The sequence below is a fragment of the Phaethon aethereus genome (genome assembly GCF_964289735.1).
Source record: "Phaethon aethereus genome assembly, chromosome: 13".
Classification (NCBI taxonomy): domain Eukaryota; kingdom Metazoa; phylum Chordata; class Aves; order Phaethontiformes; family Phaethontidae; genus Phaethon; species Phaethon aethereus.
The window spans coordinates 22915320-22935205 of NC_138589.1; the positions used below are offsets into that span (position 1 = coordinate 22915320).

General features: G+C 49.4%; 2 protein-coding genes across 2 annotated transcripts in view; both read right to left on the bottom strand.

Moving 5' to 3' along the window:
* Nucleotides 1-1086: 1086 nt before the first annotated feature.
* On the bottom strand, nucleotides 1087-5831 carry RPL13 (ribosomal protein L13). Its single transcript, XM_082005564.1, has 5 exons — nucleotides 5725-5831; nucleotides 5119-5260; nucleotides 3581-3754; nucleotides 2287-2343; nucleotides 1087-1296 (listed from the first exon to the last, which is right to left on the bottom strand). Exons 1-5 carry the CDS (start codon nucleotides 5826-5828, stop codon nucleotides 1138-1140), a joined length of 636 nt encoding a protein of 211 aa, XP_081861690.1. The 5' UTR covers nucleotides 5829-5831; the 3' UTR covers nucleotides 1087-1137.
* Nucleotides 5832-8018: 2187 nt separating this feature from the next.
* Nucleotides 8019-19886, bottom strand: part of SPG7 (SPG7 matrix AAA peptidase subunit, paraplegin) — a gene marked incomplete at both ends in the record, with an annotated part of 32095 nt that continues 20227 nt past the window's right edge. The window contains 8 exons of the mRNA XM_082005496.1: nucleotides 8019-8228; nucleotides 9915-9992; nucleotides 11126-11289; nucleotides 11847-12003; nucleotides 13104-13219; nucleotides 16609-16719; nucleotides 17755-17857; nucleotides 19084-19208. Coding sequence (XP_081861622.1) covers nucleotides 8019-8228; nucleotides 9915-9992; nucleotides 11126-11289; nucleotides 11847-12003; nucleotides 13104-13219; nucleotides 16609-16719; nucleotides 17755-17857; nucleotides 19084-19208 — 1064 coding nt within the window. The remainder of the gene's footprint in view (nucleotides 8229-9914; nucleotides 9993-11125; nucleotides 11290-11846; nucleotides 12004-13103; nucleotides 13220-16608; nucleotides 16720-17754; nucleotides 17858-19083; nucleotides 19209-19886) is intronic.

Sequence of the window (19886 nt, forward strand, 5' to 3'; positions counted from 1 at the left end):
GCAGCCGGGCCCCAAGTTTGTGTCACCCAACCGCTAATGAATACAAACGACGCCATTATCCCGGCACAGGCGAGCCGCAGCGCAGCCAGGCTGCAGAACGGCCCCAGAACCGATTAGCCAGCAAAGGGACTCGGTTGAGCGCTCCCCAGAGCGAGACAGACCCCACCAATGCCGCCCTGTGACCCATGGCGCCCAGCCCCACCTCAGCCCCCTTCTCTGGGGCAGGCAGAGCTTAGGAGCCCCCCTGAGAGCCACGAGAATGGGCCAGAGGCCCCAGACCCTTCTCCAGGGCAGGGCTGGGCTCCCCTTTGGTGCCATGAAGGTATTTCTCTAAAGAAACAGCTTAGAGATCCGCATGAACAGCACCGGGGGCCGAACCGAAGCTGGGGGAGCCCAGGGCAGCCCCCGCAGCAGCCGGGGAGCATGGGGGGCTGCGTGCAGGGGGGCTGCGCTCCAGCCAGGGGCAGGCAGGAGCCAGCAGAGCCCAGGTGCCAGGGACATGCCTCACTCCCCCCACGCCCCTCCAGAACCAGGGAGCAGGACCCAAACCTGGGCAGCTCCGCTGCCCCAGCAAGCGCCATGGAGCCCCAGGTGGGGCTCACAGGGCAAGCGGCTGCCCAAAGCACGCCAAGCACCCACGGGTGGCACCCACCAGGTTACCCCACCTGCTACAGCAGAGCCAACTGCTCTGCCTCACACAGAACCATGGGCAGAGGTGTGGAAATCATTAAATCCAAAATACTGGCACAGAAGAGAGCTGAGGGGGAAGCAAAGCCTGTCAGGGAAGGGGTTATACCAAAACCAACCCTGGACCAGCAGCTTCAGCAGCTGCATCAGGCTCCAGCACGGGTGGGAACCCTGGCCGTGTCCCCGAAGGAGCGGCGCAAGGCCGAGGTGGCGTTTCACTCGCTTCCAGGGAAGTTTGGAGTCTCTAACCACAGCGAACGAGGTTTCCCCATGCCTGAACAGCGACTCCCCCAGAGCATGTCCCTCCACGCACAGCAGCCCACAGCCTGCACCGGCACGCTCGCTGCCGCAGGGCAGCTCAGCCCTGCATATATGCCCTAAAAAGACAGGACACTGATATTCCTATAGGGTTTTTTTTTTTTTTTATTGACAGTTCTAGGGAGAAACAGTTCATTTCTTCTTCTCCACATCCTGCTCTGCCGCTTCTTTGGCGCGTTTCGCACGAATCCCAAAGAGACGGGCATTGGCCCGGGCCATGCGCAGGCTGGCAAAGGCCTTGAAGTTCTTCTCGTCTTCCGAGATAACACGGGCCTTCTCCCGTTTGAAAACCTAGTGGGAGAGAGCGCCAGACAGTCAGGCTGCACATCAGAGGCTCCCAGAGAAGACTGCATGTAAGGCTTAACGCAATTCATCTCGCTACATTTTTGCCGCTAGCTCCAGGATGCTGTTAAGAATAGAGCATTTATGCCATCTACAGGCCCTGCCTTTATCGTCACTCCGCCAGGTGCCTCATTTCAACCGGTTCCTAATTCGCCGGCGCACGTCAGCACAAGACCAGAACATACCAAGGGGAGAAAAAAAAACCCCACGCGCCACGTGAAATGTGAGCCGGGTTTGCGGCACACTGTCAACAGTGCCTTTCGGAAGCGGTGAGGGTTTGGAGACAAATGGCGACTATGCAACTTGCCTGGGCTGTCGTGCTGCCAGCACACAGCCCTCACCCCAACCGGCAACCCTGAGCGCCCCAAATTTCACAGGGGTACGAGCAGACAAACAGCCCCCGAGCCTGCCTGGAGGACACAACACTGAGTGCACACACACATGTGCGCACACACACACAGTGGAGATGCTTCATGGGGCTTTAACCTGTGTCCTCACAGGAATCGCACAATTTGGGGGGTCATCGCAAGTTTCCCCATGGCCTTCTCTGGAGAGCGCACATAGCTCTGCTTCTCCCTCATGTCATTTAGGGCAGAACACACATATCCCCAACCAACATATCTTAACTCGAACCCCTGGCACTGGTGCTGGGAGCTCTCCTCAGAAACACAGCTCACGATGCAACGACTTCCTCAGGTGATAGACAAAAAGTAATCGGTTCTCTGCAGTCCACTTTGCAACGCTAAGGAGCCAAATGGACCAAGGCACTTTTGGCAAAAGACAAGGACAAGCTAGACCTGTTCCTGGTTTTCTTTGATCCAGGGTGGGAAGTGTCTGGAGACAGCAACCCTTAACTGTAGAACAGCGAGAAGAGAACCCTCTCCATGAAGCTTAAGTCTCAACTATGTCACACAGAGAACATGATTTAGTTACACTTACATTCTTGATCGGCATAACCGGTCCAGTCAGCTGAGTCGCCATCTTGAGTTCCTCAGCCTGCGTAACAAGAGGGTAAACAACATTATTTAAAAAGAAAAACCACGCTATTTAAAACTTTTCAGGCTAGTACCCTGGTTAAAGGCATACCCTGTACGCTGGTACCCAGCTTAAACATGCAGACAGCAGTTCTGATGAGAGATTTAACACCAACTGGTAACAAATTCAGCATTTCAGCCATGCAGCTACAGGAGTATTTGGCACAGACAACCCGCCTTTTGCCTGGCTACTGATCAGCCTGGGTCTGGTCAGAGGAGCAGCCGCCTTTCAGGAGCTCTGCCAGCTGGAAAAACGTTGACATCTACTGTGCCATTTTTAGTTTAATACTCAGTGTATTCCTCAGTAATTCCTTCTAAGGCTAATTCCAGCTTCTTTAGGAGTGTATTGCACAAAAACGATTAAGTTTTATTTTAGATAGTTGATTTCAAGTAAACAAACTTGAAACAGTATTCCAGATGCAAGTATCTGTACCTACTGGCACAGAAGCTGGAGACCCTTCCTGCCCTGGTCTGAAAGCAGCCCGAGTGTGGTGGGCTCCACAGGCTGCACTACGGTTAAGCAGCTCAGAGCCGACAGGCTCTCCAGAAAACCGGAGATAGCTTGAGCACACTGCCTTGTTTCACACCTTGCACCACCCCACGGGAAGCATGTATTTGCCACAGGCAAGGCCAAGGACGGACAAGGAAAGAAAGGCAACTCTACTCTAGATCTCGGTGAGATTTTAATGAAAGGCATTTTTGTACGTCAACAGCAACAACCTTCAGGAGACTGCCTCACGCACGGCTTTCACTGGACTACTCCACTGAAAAGTATGTGCTCGCCTTCCTCACCCTTTCCACGCAGTTGTCACCACAGCAGAACAGAACTCCAGACACAAACTAAAATTTCATAAACTAAATTCAACTGGTTGGGCAATGGTCAAAGCTACAGCAAACAGACCACCCGAGGAGTCTGGTCCCAAATCTGAGCTGCACCCCTTCAGCAGCACGGCAGTCCCTAGGCCACAAGTCTGCCCAAAGCATTATTGTAACCCAGGAGATCTCCGTGAAAGTCGACTCTACCAGGCCAGGCCTTGCGCTGGGCTCAGTCATCCCCTACGTATGTGCACAGGAACCATGTGTCACAAGAAGCACTGCCTGACTGCACACCACGGCACCGGGATGGACCGATGACCAAACCTCTGAAAACATTACGAGAAACAGCCCGCATGAAACATTTCTAGCAGCCAAGTACTTACAGAGCTGTCTCCCTTCTTAGGCATAGCTGGCTTCCTTGGGAAGAGGATAAGCTTGGAGCGGTACTCCTTCAGCCTCTGCACGTTGGCTTGCAGCGACTCGGTAGACTTGTTGCGTCGCCTGGGATCCACAGAGATTCCAATAGTCCGGGCAAACTTTTTGTTAATGCCAGCGAGCTGAGGAGAGAGTGCGCAGCGTCAGCATCTGACAGCTCCCAATGCCACTGTGGGACTGCCAGGAGCCACTCCGGTCATCAGCCGGCCAAGGCTTCGAGCTCAGCCTTCAAAGGCTACAGAGTCTGGAGAAAGGCTCAGCATCTGACTGATGGCCTGGCTGCAGCATGTCTGCCAAAAGAACACGCCACAGACAAAGGGTGTCCTGGTGTCTCTATTTTAATGCTTAAAACATTCCACAGCCTTTACAGTAATTTTTGCAGATGGATTTCCTCAGGAGAGCAAAGTGCGACCCCTGAGTAATTATGAGGGGGACACTTAAACTCTGATACTCATGCGGCAGATATTTATGAAGTCAGCAAGCGGGTAACTCTGGTTCACTGAATACCAGAAGCCCCATTAAAGAAGTATTTTTTGTACCCATCTTAAACAAGAAATAACCTCATTTTCTGTTTAAAGAAAAAGATTTGCCTACCATTTTGTATTCCACCATTACCCCCAAATTAAAGAAAAATAAAGTAATGAAGCATTTAGCATCCAGAAGAGAAATTTTACTGCTTTAATGCACAAATTTCATTGTTACAAATGTTTTAATTAGACACTAAACAATGCACACGAGGCAGCTATGGATGCCGTCTGCCCACTGTGTGGAGATATGCAGGTGGGGGTTCCTGCAGACCACCACGATCCAGCTTTTAACAGCTCATCACCTGGGAAGGTCAGAACAGTTTCCTGAAGCAACACAGGGCACTAAGCACTTCCCACAGACTTTTAAGTGTTCCTAAGCCAACTCCTAGCTATCACAGGAGAAACAGCTGCAGCTACCCTGCAAGGTTAGGCAGAACAGTGCCTTCTCCCAGCACAACATCCCTTACTTCCATTAGGAAGAAGTTGAGTGCGCGTCACTTGGCCCATGAACAGGTTCACACTGGATAAAGTTTTTAGGATTAGCAGAAACGTGTTTCACAAAAGAAACGCGAAAGAATTTAATGAAGCTGTCTCTCTTTTTCCCCAAAAGACATTTAGGAGACTCAATTAAGGTGCCACCAGAATCCAACTTTAATGGAATTTTGTACAAGTGACAGCCTGACCAGACAAACGGATGTTTACTTTTCAAAGCAACCTTTCACTCTTGATGTATGCTGCTGCGTCCCCACCCCACAGTTACAAAAAAATAAGACCAGTATTTTTATGCTCCCATAGAGCCAGCAACACCAGATGTCTCCCCTGGCTCAGCCAGTGTCAGCAGATACCGACACCTCGGCAAGTCACTTCTGCAGTGTCTACATGCAGAAGAACAGGACAAGACAACCGAGCTCAGACTCAGAGGTAGCTTCATCAGGTTGGGATCAGTGCTCCATACTTACTTTAAGCTCTTCCAGGCTGAAGCCTCTGCCAGCACGAACTTTTTTGTGGTATCTGATAGTAGGGCACCTTACTATAGGCCGGATGGGCCCAGCTACAGGACGGGGAGCGATGCGGCGAGCCTTCGCCTGGCGGGCCTTCCTCCTGGAAAGTCGAAAGGGACAGCCATCAGGAACACCACGTTTCTGCCAGATACGCCACTCCTACGCTGCCAGCTGCCAGCATCTGCTGCACAGGGATCTCCCAGAAACAAACCCAACACTGGCCCAGCAGCTGGACAGCTGGATGCCTGCTTCTACAGAACAGCCGCAGTCATCAGATACAGAAGGGTTCAAGGGAATCATCAATGTGGTACAGCGATTCCGGAGATTTCTCATCACTTGACTGCAGCTGAAACGGTGTGTGCTGGGAGCCTGACCTGAGACCCCGCATCAAACGAGCACCCTGCTGCAATCCCCCTTTACCAAGTAAGGTTAGGGAAACAGCTTAGAGACGCAGTACTCCAGCTTTAGGCAGCCCGATACGAAATGAGAGACAACTTCCCCAGCTATACAAGCTAAAGCAGGCGGCAGCAGCAGCCCCGAGGAAGCCGGGCCACGGGCACTCACCTGCGGATCTTGCGGGCGGGCTGGTTGAACCATGTGGCCACTCGCCGCTGCCAGTCCTTGTGGAAGTGGGGCTTCAGGATCATGCCATTGCGGCTGGGCGCCATGGCTGCCGGGGCCTGCGGACACGGGTAGGGCTAAAGGCGGCCACCGGCCCCGCCGGGTAGCGGGGCTGCAGGCCCTTCCAGCCATCTGGGCAGGGCCCCTTACCCGGTCCCCGTGCCACCCAGGGCAGACCCAGAACGCCCCCCGGGCCCGCTACCCCCGGCCCAGCCCCATGCCCAGGCCGGGCCTGTCAGCGCCCGCCCCGGGACCGGGCCCAGCCCGCTGCCCCGCGCAGGGGTCCGAGCGACCCCGGGGCACAGCCCGGCCCGAGACACAGGCTCCAGCGGCCGGATGGCGGCGGATGAACCCCCCCCCGACCGCGGCAGCACCCCGACTCACCTCCCGCCACCGCAAATGGCCGACCGGAAAAGGAAAGGAGGGCGCCGAGCACGCCGGAAGTGCGGCAGCGGCAGCCAATGGGCAGCGCCGCGAGACTGGCCCAATGAAGACGAGGGCGCCGGAAGCGCCTGGCGGCAGCTCGACCGCGCCCGTAGTAAAGATGGCGGCAGTTTAAAGGGCCCGTGCACACTGAACCGGCGAAGTACCGGCAGGGAGGAGAGGGGCGAACGGTACCCCGGGCCCGCATCCAGGCTCGGCCGCGCTGCCTGCGCCAGGCGGGGCCCCGCTGCAGGGCACTGCAGCTAGACGGCTATGCCAGCTGCACCCTGGAAGCCACCATGGATGCTGCACCGTCCCACAAGCGTCCCAACACAGCACCACTACGGACGTCACTCCCCAGAACTGAATCCCCCAGGCAAAGGGTTTATTCGGGCAGCCTAGAAACACAGCTACGACTTTTTAAAAATAAGATCAGAGAATGCTTGAAATGTCATCTGCTGCTGGAAGAGTGAATTCAAAGAATGAGCTTGTGAAGAAAAAAAAAAATAGGCAGTAGCATCCCAAATGTAGAAAACCAGCTCTACTCCTGAAAGCATGATAATTGCCCCACCACAGGGATGACAGCCAGCACTGGGATACGCTGGGGAGGGCGAGGGGCTCCAGGTGGTTCTGTGCTGGGACAGGGGAACATCCTCCCCACCCTCACGAGGGGAAACAAGAGGCTCCCTGCTCCAGCCTGCCTCAGAGAACAGGAGCCTGGGGACTACAGCTGAGGTCCGAGTGGAAAGTGGTCAAAGACTGGGCTTGGGCTGGGGTGTCTCAGGTCACAGACAATCCTAATAGAATAACTCAAGACTATAATTCTTCTTAAAAGATTAACCCAGCCAGAGCACATCAGGCACCAACGATCATTTTAATGCTTTCCCTGATGAATGGCAGACAACCATGCCATCACAGCTTGTTTAGCAAGAGCCATGAGGATGGAGCCAGAGGAACCAACAGCTTTTTACTGAGGCTTCCCAACAGACACACCTGCTTTTGCTCGAGTGTCCGAGAGCACCCCTCCAGCAGCGCCGCCAAACAGTCTTCCAATGTGTAAATCAGACTCACTTTCTGCAACGCTAGTTTCCAACATCACACTGCAGGGTTATGCTGGGTTCTGCACACAGGTTTTCCTCAATCTCTGCTTGTGAGACACTTGCTATAAAAAGTGAATAAAAGTTATTGGCCAAGGAGAAGAAAGCCCTTGGTCCTGTACAACTCCATAGCTATAATAAGCTGCGTATGTGCCAAAACACATAACCACGTCCTGACATTCTATAAACACAGCAGCAGTTTATTCTAGTGAAGTTTGTTTTTCAGTTTCTATTTTAAATTCATCAGCAGAGATAATTAAAAGTTACAGCAGAGTCGCACAAGAACTACAGCACTGTACCCAACTCAGTCTTGCAGGGGTTTCACTACACTGACCATTCTGGCACTGAAGGGAACGGCCCCACACTCTGCCCTGTTACACACCATAGTGAGAGGTGGCTTTTGAGGACTCCACAGGATCTTTCACCCTTGAGAACATGTACACTGCTCCTGTGTACAAGAAATCTTCCCAGCAGGTTAGACTTAACCAGCTCCTAAGCACAACTACCCTGCTGAGAATCAATTTCAAGATCCTAAGGAGTTCTCCTTCCTGCAGGGAAAAGCTTGTTAAAAGAGCCAACATAGCCATCCCTTAATTTTTGGCTAACAGCAGCACAAGATTCCCTGCTCAGTATCTTTGATTCTGGAGCTGAAAAGGGAAAGGGTCTGTGTCCAAAAGAAGCCTCCAGGGTCCTCCCATTCCACAGCAGGAGTGGGCTTCATACTGGTCTCAGGCGTGGTTCTTCTTCCTCCTCATGGTTTGGTGGCTGCTGGGGCATTTCTTCATCTCTTGTGTCTTGCTTGTCTCTCTCCGCTTGAAGCCAGCTCTGAGGAGCTATCATTTTCTTTGGCCCATAGGGTGGAGGCCCAATCAAAGCTTCAATGTCGTCATAATTTATCACTTCTTTCTCCAGGAGGGCATTAGACAGCTAGAAAGAGTAAATAAGCATAATGAGGCACAGGGTTTGAAAACAGCCTCCCTGAACTGATCTGAACTCTCCCTGCCAGCTCAACTCAGATCTCAACATCTGGACACAGCACGTGCTGCAGCCCACAAGGAGCAGACCCCTGGCTACCACACCACCGATGGGGTGACCCAAAAACCTGCTGGAGCCGGTACAAAGTTCTCCAGGCTGCTGGCACCTTTCACAAGGGCATTTTTGGCCAGGAATAGGTAGTATGACTGAAGGCAATAAAGCAAGCTCTAGGGAATGATTTGGCAAGTCAGAACTCCAGAAATAATTAGAGAAGTGCCCTTCCTGCCACTGTCACTGCACCTGTGGCCCTGCCTAAGATGCCAAAGTAGCAGCAATTGAGACCACAGTCAGACCCACACCCCTCCCCTGTACACACAGTGATAACAAAGAGCTGTCTGTTCCTGCAGGCATAGGCTGAAGGTCATCAGAAGTTCCTCCCCAGAAAAGTTGAATTCGCAGGCCCCTCTGCCAGCAGAAGGACCACACTTAATCAGCAGGTGGCTGTCAAACATGGAACTGCTCAATTCTGCTGACAAGATGTGACACACTGGCCTGGCAACTGAAACATTTGCTCTGTAGATACTTTGGCTTAACTTAAAAAGTTTTTCTGTGATGAGCCTCTAGCAAACATCTGACTGCTGTTAAATGAAAGCATCAGAACAGAGAAGGCCTGCAGAGAGGAGACCCCCCCAACAGCGCCTGCCTTCAGAGCACTCCCAGGGCACTGTCCCGGGGACAGGGCTGTGACATGGCCAACAGCAGGGTGTCCGAGCAAGCAAGCTCTGGCTACTTTATTACGCACAGGAGGCCTGCAGTTGTGTAGCTGAAGGGCTTTTTTTTGTTGTTCTTGTTTGTTTAAAACTAAGAGTTAAGGAAAAGGATTGTTATATTTGCAAAACATGCAACACTAAGCTGACTCCTGGTCACTTTGGATGTTATGGACTGGACTTCTGAAGGAAAGATCAAGTAGATGCAGAGGGTGCTGCAACCCAAGTGTGGCTCAGCTCAGAACGATGGGTACAGAGCTCCTGGCAGAGAGGTGGGGACATGCCAGGGTGGCTGGCTAGGGGACTGTCAGGACACAAAAGGGTGGAGGCAAAGCTCTACCTCTGCAACAAGGATTCCTTGGTATATCAGGTTTCAAGGAGCTGACAGCTAAAATTTACCTGGAGTCACCAGAAAGCATGAACCAGCACCAATCAGCCAAGGTGACAGGTCCCATATTCTTTCATCAAAGTCAGAAACTATCCACCTGATTCCTGTAAGTCTATAGGACCTGGGAGGATGAGCTGTTCCTGCCTTTGCAGGCTTCACAAAAACTCACTGTATGCTTTCCAGGAAATTACACTGTCAAGAGGCTAGCAGAGAGTGCAGGTGAGGAAGACAAATTCTAGCTTTGATCACTTCCACAGAGCACTCCTACTCCTCTACCCTGCAAATACCGGCTGGTGTCAGGAGGCAAACGACTCACTGCTGGAAAAGGCACACATTCCTCCCTGCGCCTGCTCCTAATCTGGGGGATATGCAGGAAGCAGTCACTTGTTCACAACACGAGCCCCAGCACTCCCACTACAAGACTTTCTAAGACAAACAAAACCAGAACCAACAAACAAAAAACCCTGCACAACTCCAACTTACTGTTTGCAGCTTGTCCCGGTTCTCCAGTAAGAGTTTCTCTGTGCGCCTGTAAGCCTGAGCCACCAGGACTTTTGCTTCCTAGAAGACAGTAACAAGAAGAGAGATTTGGAGCACAGGTGGCAACAAACACAACATGTGGATAAAGGAGAGCACCAAGGGATGGTATCTGCAAACTGAGCCAGGCAGAAAGTGGTTCCCATCAACAGAAAATACAGATAAATCGTTTGGAAGAAAAGCCAAAGGAGTACTCATAAGGAACAGTAAACGCCTGCATGAGTACAACTCTTCAGTAGAGTCTCAGCTGATGGGAAATGCAGTCTAATTAAGGAGGCTGTCCCATAGCAAAAGATGCAGCTCAGCACAAATCCCAGGGCAGCACAGCCATAGCGCTTCTGAAACAGAGTTTTTCTCCTTTCCAGCTATTTGACTTTTCAACCAATAATATTGCTTTTTCAGCAATAAAGCCCAATTTCCTGCCAAAACAGGCTAACGTTTTTCAGTCAGTCTGAACCATCATTTTGGTCAGATAGCCTCTCTGATATAGGAAGTGGGGACATTTAAATTGTGCAACTGAGACTTTAAGACACAGGTTTCTTGTAATCTAAGCATTGCATAGCCATGCTTAGATATACATGGGACTCCTGGGGACGCAGAGAGACTTCATGCAACACAATCATTCCCTAGCCAGGTATTTGTCTGCAATTCTACAACCCCCCCGTCTCCCCAGATTATTCCTTTCTTCCCCCCCAAAGCATTTCTCCCTCTCTCCAAACATCACAATTGTACCTCCTGTCTCCCAGAAGCTCACCAGGGTCTTGGCCACACTGGAACCAGGACTGCAGCTTTCAGAGTCAGTGAAAAATACGCATTGCAGCATATTTCACAGCCACTCGCTGCAGCTTCAGGCAGCACAGTGCTATTGGGCTGAACTCACAGCTATATGGGATTTTGCCCGTTCTTAGTGCCTCACTGCATAGTCCTAATACACTGTAATAGAGCAGATACGTGCTCGCTCGTTGAAATTTACTGCTTAACAGCTAACAGAAAAATTAACATTGTTTGGGTGCAAGTTACTTGCATTTTTTCACTGAACTGCAGGAAGTGAAGAACAAACAGGAACATGTATCACAGAATCACAGAATCACTAGGTTGGAAAGGACCTTCAAGATCATCAAGTCCAAGATCATCCATGTAACCAAGGGTGGCCTTACATGGTCCATCATTTGCTGAAGTCCCTGGCTGAAAGGGCGCCGACCAATTCCAGCTGCACTCTCCAGGTCCGGGAAGGAGAGCTGCCCAATGCTGGGCACCATCCCGTACTGCTTCACCATGGAGTAGGCTATCTTGGTCACCTTCTTCAGGTCATCCTGTGCTCCTGGGCAAGAGAGACAGACGCAATGCTTGCCAGCTCTGAGCCGAGTGCAAGCGAAGCATATTCTGCACAAAAATGCATTCCACTGGTTGAGAGACCAGAGGACCCACAGGAGCCCAAGGAGGTGAACACTCCACCTGCTGATGGACCTTTCTACAGATCCTGCAGGACCCATGCACAACAGTGACTGCATCTACTGGTAGCTAGCTCATGCAGATGCATACCTGCCACTGCCCACTGCCATCCCAATTGGATATAACTAGTTGGAGACATGGCACAGAAAACTCTAGGCCCTCTCAGGAGACAAGAGTCTCACTAGGTAATAGCATCTGTGACCTTGGGCTTTGGGACAAGTTTAAGACAATATGGTGGCAACCAACAATGAGACCTCCATGCTCACAAATGCAATCCCAAGATCAAAACACACAATTTGACATTTCTTCTTCACAACATGGGAAATCTCTGCCTGTTGCTCAGATCACCCTTGGATAGAGCAAGTGCAGAAGTTCAGGCTCTCTTTGCACAATCTCCACCTGCTGTGCCAGGGTCTGGCTCCTCACCTGTAGTGACTTTGTTAAACGTGATGGCCTCGGACACTCTCCCCCCCAGTGCCATACACATCCTCTCCAGCAGCTGTTCCTTGGTGAAGAGGTACTGCTCTCTTGGAAGGATCTGAGCGAATCCAAGAGCTGCGTTTGTTCGAGGGGCTATGGAAACCTGCAACACAGAGCAGCTTCCTCAGTTCAGGGAACAAAAGTGCTCCCAACTACAGTAGCAGAGGGAGAACAGGACGAGGCCTACACTCCCAGTGAAATTTGTTGAAAACTATGGGGCAGGCTGAGCTACAGAGACACGGCCAAGGACTGCAGTATGTCACCATTCCTGTACTGAAGGCTCTGCCTTCACAGCTACAGACATACACTTTCTTCTCAGAAAATGAAAAGGAAATTGTCCTTAACAGCAAGCCAGTGAAATCCTGAGATTTAGGAGTTGCATTAGAGGGGATAAACCAAACAGAGTTCACTTCACTGTGTTCCAGAATCACTGAGACTACCTGGAGAAAGATAGGATGTCTTCAGAAAAATAAGAGCCATTTCCCACACCCATTAAATGAGAGTAATTAACAACAGTTCAGCTCGTACAATAGGTCATTCAGAGTGAATTTACTGCTGGTGATGAGCCAAGGAGCTGTCGCCCCTGTCATTTCCACTCCCCACCTCCTTCCAGTGTCAAGGCTTTTGGAGGAAGAGATGTGCATGGGAGAGAACACACCCAGGGTGCCAAAGGGAGGCCTTTCCCTACAGAGAAGGGCTTCAGGCAGACAAACTCTCAAGCGTGCCAATCTGAAAAACACATCTCTCTTGATCCGTATCGGAGCAGTTCCTGCAGTGGTAGCTTCACTGGCTGCAACATGCTGGCAAGCCATGGCAGGGAAGGAGATCATGCATGCACACACACGGAGCGGCGCTTTGCGCCTGGAGGAGGTGCATGAACTGAGCAGCAGCATCAAAAGACTCAGTTGCTCCAAACAGCCTTACAGTTGGCTTTTAACTGCAAGGCCTCCCCTATAGCTGGTTAATCAGCTTTGCACCATCACTGTCATCAATGGAGCCTAATAATGGACTTTGCCATGGCGTATTTGCCATTTATTTTGCTGTAGTATTCACAGCTCCAAGCTCACAGGGGCCAGGGTAACGCAGCAGAATTCAACACAAGTACTACAAAACGATCAGTGCGTTTTGGACAGGGGAACCACAAGGGACTCTCTTCCCACTCAGTGACAGGCTTTATTAAGCAACAGCCGGTAGCAGAGTTACCTTCATCACAGCCTCGGTGTGCTCCAGCAGCCAGCCCACCAACGCGTGACCCGATTCATGAAACGCCACAACCTTCCTCTCTTCTGCTGACAAGATCTTACTTCTTTTGGCAGTGCCTATAGGAACACAGACAAGGATTCAGTAAGACAGCTGGCAATAGGTGTAACCAGCAGGGCATCATCTTGTACAGCTAAGTGCACAAGCTAGCACAAGTGCACAAGCTAGCTTGCACTGGCTGAAGAGCCAGCAAGCTTCATATTGCACTCTGTGTAGGGAGAGGCAGTAAAAGGCCCTTCAGTTACATGCTATGGAAGAGGTGCTCTCTGCCCCTGCAGTAGAAAGCAATCCATGCTTGAAAACACTGGCAAAAAACTTTTCCCCCTCCCCTCCTTAAAACAGACTTAATCATTAGACAGATAATTTAACATGTGATTAGATCACAGCTCTAGAACACAAAGCTCTGTTCTGTTCCTAGCTCTGCCAAAGGCATGTTACAGTAACTCTGCCCAGGGACAGACCTGCAACAAGTCAGTCTACCATTTGGAAAAAAAAATCCACTCCAGAACAACAAAACCCAAACCAGAGACTTGCTAGAGTATCATACTGATCTTTCTATACGGTCTTTCAGTCCCTTAGGCAGAACATGAGAAGCAAGATGTTGCATTATATATGAGAGGTCCCAGTTGAGATTCTTGTGCATTAGGAGTGTTCAAATCAGCAAAAGACCAAGAGTATATACTAAAGTCTTTCTCCAGACCCTGGAAATGTCTCTTGATTACACATGGCATGCTCCGTATGAGCTTATTCCCAGGCTCCTGAGAACAAGCAAATTAAGCCATAAGTCACACTTAATACTGCCTCCAAAAAGGTGATTTTTGAAAGTGTCTATTTTCCAAGCCACTAGTCCGTAACGCAGAATAAGTCCAATTAGGATTAAAAAAAAAAAAAAGCTGAATGTAAGTAAAACTTCTAGCACACAGAAAATATGTTAACTACAGAATACACTGCATATCAAGCACTCATTACAGCTCTGCATGTTGAATGCAAAAAGGTACCAGTACTTTAAAGCCGATGTCTCTGCACAGTGCCAGGAGCAGCAGGGGGTAGAGCAGGCAGAGTCAAGAGCAGCATTACACCAAGCTTGCTTGATGTCTTAGAAAACAACATTCTATTAACATTAATTTTTAAACAAAGTCAAGAGCTTTATTAAACAAGGAAACAGCAAAATTAGTGTGGCAGATCTTGTAAAATTACTGCTCAGGGACCCTGGAAACCCCTGTGCCCCGCAAGGCATGATGGTGATGGAATAGCAGATTAATTGCAACAGCCTTGATTTTCATCAGTCAGTCCCTTACCCTGCCTTCAGCGGTGTGCGCATGCATGTGCCTGTATGTCTTTTTCTGTAGAAAGATATATATATATATACACACACACACACACACACACACTTTTTAAGAATTCTGGAAGCATTTCCCTGTCAGCCCACCAAGGAGGGAAGGACTGAACTCTTCATAATAGCACACAGTGTGCCTAGAAAATTATTTATTTTCCTACATAAAGTAATCTCCAGGCAGGAAGGTTCTCTGAAGGCCTGTACGTATCACATTTATGAGACAAACAACCCAGGAAACAACTCTGGTACACCTTTGCTGTCCTTACCCAGTATACACAAACTTCACCAACAGGCTCCACTGCATCTTCTAAAGACAACTCCTAAAAGCCTCTGTGCACTCAGCAGGTTTCCTCCCTCACTCCCAGGAGACCCGACTTACTGACTGCTTTCTGTTCCCAAACTAAAAACACAATGGGGACTACCACAGAGAGAAGTTCTTACTCCTCCCTTACAGCAACACAAAGCTTTAAGGCCAACAGGGCCTCTGGACTTGGAAAGTTCTCTTTTGATTCCACACCACTCTTATTAAAACCAGAAGCCTATAATGGAAAGCACAGTAATATCCTTCTTTCAAGAAAAGCTTTTATAGCAACTGAAAGGCCCTTTGGATTGTGAAACCCAGAAGCATTTCTATTACATGGCAAGGGTACATTTAATATATGGGCCTGGAGGGTTGTTTGGGATCTTTTAGACTTGGTCTACAAAAAATAGCCAGGTCCTGCTAATGTGAAAGAATCTGGTTAAGCAACAAAAAGGCTTTATGGCCTCCTACACGCCACAGAGCCTCAGTGAAGCAAGTCAGCTTGTCAGCAATGAAGCTGCTGAAGCCCATGTCCTGCAATACCCCACCACATTAATCCCAGATATCCCTTCTGCTACACATCCCCTGTGGCCTTACTTGCTTTTTGCCTTATCTTCCGAGTCTAGGTAACAAAGGCAAGAGTGGAATTCACAGAGAGTAGCCAAGTGAACCTCTGCAAGTTTGGTGCTTTCCCTCACACAGATGGGAAAATAAAGCACATGTTTGCTCCGGCTGATGAAGACTTCTGCGTTACAACTAGAGACGTCTCGCTATCCACTCCTGGGAGCTGCTGAGTACAGTTTGGGTTTCCTGCAAGTGTGATCACAGTTACCCAAATCACTCCAACGGTTTTGTTTTTAAGAGGCAGGTGGAACTGTTAGGAATTTTCTCAAAAACCTTCTCTTAAATGAGGAATCGTTTAGGCATTTTCTGATAAAGCAAACACTCAAGACTAAATTCCCGGATCAGGAAATAACCGACGCAGTACAAACATCCTGTTCCACAGGCTCTACTGAGAAAAAGCACAGCACACCATTCTGTTTGCCCAGGCTCACTCCCTGCTAATGACACTGCAGCCTGGAAGCAGTTAAGTGACTGATTATGAAAACCAAGGCTTAGCTACAGGGCAGTTCAGACAAACCCACCAGATTCAAACCCCTCAGGTGAAGTCAAGAGTTCTGGGAACAGTTTTTTCCCCTCCCTATAGAACACTGCTACAGGGTAATCCCCAGAGGTTCCTCTGCTGGCAATCGCACAAGTGACAGGGAAAGGCCAACAGGATGTTCTGAGGGAGAACAGTACTCTACTGTCTTTCAGTTTATTCTGCCAATTCATCAAAGCCTGGGCTTTGAGGCCAAAAGAAAAATCTCTGATTTCTTGCTGTTGAGGATGCACAGCCTACTTGCTATTCATGTTTATGCAGCAGGTGTCCAGGGCAGCAAGAAAACCCAGAGATACTTCCACTCCTTAAAAAACAAACAAACAAAACAACACAACACTACAAAAACCCCAACTTTTTAAATTAAAAAAGTCATGCAGATTTGAATTCCCCTCTTTACTGTTTTGCTATTGGCCATCTTCCCTGAGCTACTGGTTCAGGCTGCCTGCAGATTCAGGAAGATATATCTGTTTGAGGTCTTGTTCAGAGAACGTTCTGTGACTATGGCATCTAAGATCTTCAAGACAGCTCTACAGGACAGAGCACAGTTAGGTCCCATCTGTCTTCCTCAAATGTAAGCCACTCACTTGAGCCTTCTTTCAAGAAGCGTGAGGCAGACTAAGACAACAACAGAAATGGTTGGGTCACTTACCTGCAATGACTCTTTCCACAGCATACTCGAAGTTGAAAGTATCGATGGATTTGTGACCTTCTCTAGCAGCATGAAGAGCAGCTTCATTACATATATTTGCTATGTCAGCTCCTGTAGACAAGAGTTTACAAGAATTACATTGGATTTGTTACGCAACAGAGACTTCAGAGGACAGAAGAGGCAAGAACAAATCTGGAGAAAGACCTAAGGAAGTCAAATAGCCTGTACTTTTTTGTTCAGTGGGAACAGAAAGCAAACCTAGTCCATGGTGTTTATGTTGGATTTGAACAATACAACTGCCTTGGCAATGAACGCTGCGTTGCCACACAGAGGACAGAGTTCAGCAATCAATTAATGGGCTAAAACCAAGGCTGGCTCTCAGCAACAGGGCAGTGGCGTGGGCAGTCTGGGTTGGCATGGGCTGCCTCACTGTTCATACAGCAACCGCGCAACCTCTGTGTGGACGAGAAAGAACATCTGTTCTGAGTTTGTGTGTGTGTGGGTGATGGTGGCAGGGGGCTGCTGAAAGAAGTCACGAAAAGGCAGTGTGCTGGGGCCTGTTAGAGGGGAAACCCAGAAAGGAGATTCCAGGAACTCCACATAAACAGGAACTCTGGAGCCCCTTGCTCAGCACTGTTTCAAACTCCTAGGGACCTACCCTGGAAACAGGCTCAACACAGGAGCCATGCAGAGTTGTCCAATTTCTACTCTGACTGACAAAGTAATTGCTATTCATTCCTCCTATCGCTTTCCTGGTAACATATATCAACTTAAGAGTCTTTCCCCTGAAGCACAACATCTCATCCTCAACAACAGCTTGGACAGGAGCATAAGCAGTGGTGTCCCCCTGAGGAATTAAAAGTTCAGGCATTATAAAAGTGTATTTTCCCTACCCCCACACCCTGCTAGTCCCAGAAGTTTCAGAAGATTGAAAATAGCCATGAACAATTGCTCATCACAGCTGCATTCACCAGGGAACCGGTTAGGTTCCCACTATTTCCACAGAGATGGAGACAGCTTGAAGAAAAAAAGCTCTTTAGACCAAAATACCCCGTTAAAACTAAGCAACCAAGAAGCTCCAGGTTGAACTGCAGAATTAGCATAGAAGCAGGCAGAGCAGCACCATAAGGATGCAGCATGTCATACCGCTGAAGCCCGGAGTCAGCTCAGCAAGGTGCTGTGAGTAGAAGCTGGCATCTTGGATCAGTTTGAGACCCTTCAGGTGCTGCTCAAAGATCTCTCTTCTCTCCTGTAAAGAACACAGAACACCTGAGCCCAGCAAGCCTTCACAACGCAGCCGCTTCGATGCATGATGGTAGGGAGCAGAGGAGGAGCAGACCTCTGGCAGTGGGGACGGTGACATTGCCACCAGAGGGCAGGGCTGTCCTTGCAGCGTTTTAGTGCTACAGGAGCCCTGATAAACACCCAGCTCTCAAATTCAGAACAGATGAATGGAGGCTTACCGTGAGTCACTGCTTTCTCTCTCAGGGCCACTCTCCCCTCCTAACTTTCACTCTGATCTGTCTTAACTTTTCTCTTACCGTAAAAGCACTCGCAGGAAGGAGCTCCAACTGCCTCTACCTGCTCCCTCACACACCGCAAATGAAAACCCCATCTACTAGCTACTTAGCCTGTGACCATTTCCCAGATGAAGACTGGGGAGGGTGAGATGACGGCTGGCAAGTAGCCAAAGAGTGACTCACTCAGCTGGTCCAGGAGATCCTGATTAAAACAATGGGCTCAGTTGCCAGGTTTTTTCCCCCCTTCCTCCTTCAGGGCAGCTGCAGAGTTCATGCTTCCGGTGCCAGATTCTATCAGGCATTTAAGGTATTTTAACTGAAAACTCTGAGGACAACAGCAAAGCACAGATGGGAAAAGAAGAGCCTGTGCTGGCAGAGCAGACAGATCTTTACTGCAGCTGAGCCTATTCCCAAAACTCTGCTACAAATGTCAACACAGCGGACATGGAAGATTCCTAGTAAATGGATTTAAAAAGCATTCAGAAGGAGAAAGTCACTTTAACAGGCTGCCTAAAGGAAAACGAGGAGCCCTACAAGGATAGTGAGGACAATAAACCTACAGAACAAATGGTGCTCAAGGCACATAACAATTTAAACTCTCACACAAGCCAACTTGACAATTAGGTGGTTCCCAATTTCCTGGAGAGAAGACGAAAACACAGTTCTGCATCTGCATAGCAAAGAGAACTTCACAGAAGAATTCACTGCCAAAGCTCCTACCACAGCAGAGACACTTAAAACCAGTTGTCATTTCAGAGAAACAAGCAACTGCATTAGCATGTCAAATCCTTGATTTAGAGCACATAAATAAGAATAAAGGCAAACAGAAGCTTACCAAGCTTCTCCAAGCTCAGCCTTTGCCAAGGCTTGGAGAAGCTTGGTAAATCACCAACAAGGACTGGGACACCTCAGTCATTAGCATTACAGTAAGCATAGGGCAGTAGGTGGAATATACCTGGAGCGTTGGGAGGTCAATAAAGATGTGCCTGTCAAGCCTCCCAGGTCTCATCAAAGCGTTATCCAAGACATCAGCACGGTTGGTGGAAGCCAGCACTATGACATGATCTGTGGTCCCCATTCCTGCACAAAACCAAGCAAAACCAAAGGTTCTCAGAGTCACAGATGCTACATTGCAAGCATACAAAGGGACGGGGCAGGGCAGGGTGCAGAGGATGTCTTACGCAGCTTTATCACAAAGCCAGAGGGTGTTTACAGCATCCTTTGGGACAGCTGAAGCTGAGAAAGTGTCCTCTTCAGCTGGGAGCACAAGACAGAAAGGAACCTCCCAAGTCACCCAGGCCAGTCTCTGGTCATCAGAGATACTGTGAAATTCCCTTTTCATTTACTTAATATGCCTTGGCTTAAAACTTTGTTTCCCCCTTCCTTTTGCCACACTTGACAATTGCTCCAACTAGAAACCAGAACAGAATCTCTCTATTCTGATGAGTTAGGAGATGCCTTCTCACCCCCAGGCTTAAGTCAATTCCTGCTCCTTTAGCTTCAGGTTGTACAAACAACTTTCGCTAGCCAAAACCGCCTTTCCCTCCCAAGTATTTCTGTGGAAAGCCCTTTCAGCTGTCATTTACTTTTAGCCCTCAGCTGCAGATGGGCCACCAGGATCACCAAGGAAGGGACAGGCTTTCTTCTGACCAGCTCAGGTTAATGCAGAAAGAGAGGACACAGCCCTGCCACCCAGCAAGACGCATATTACAGCATGATTTGATTTTTGTTTTCTCACTCATCTTTTATCACTCAGGC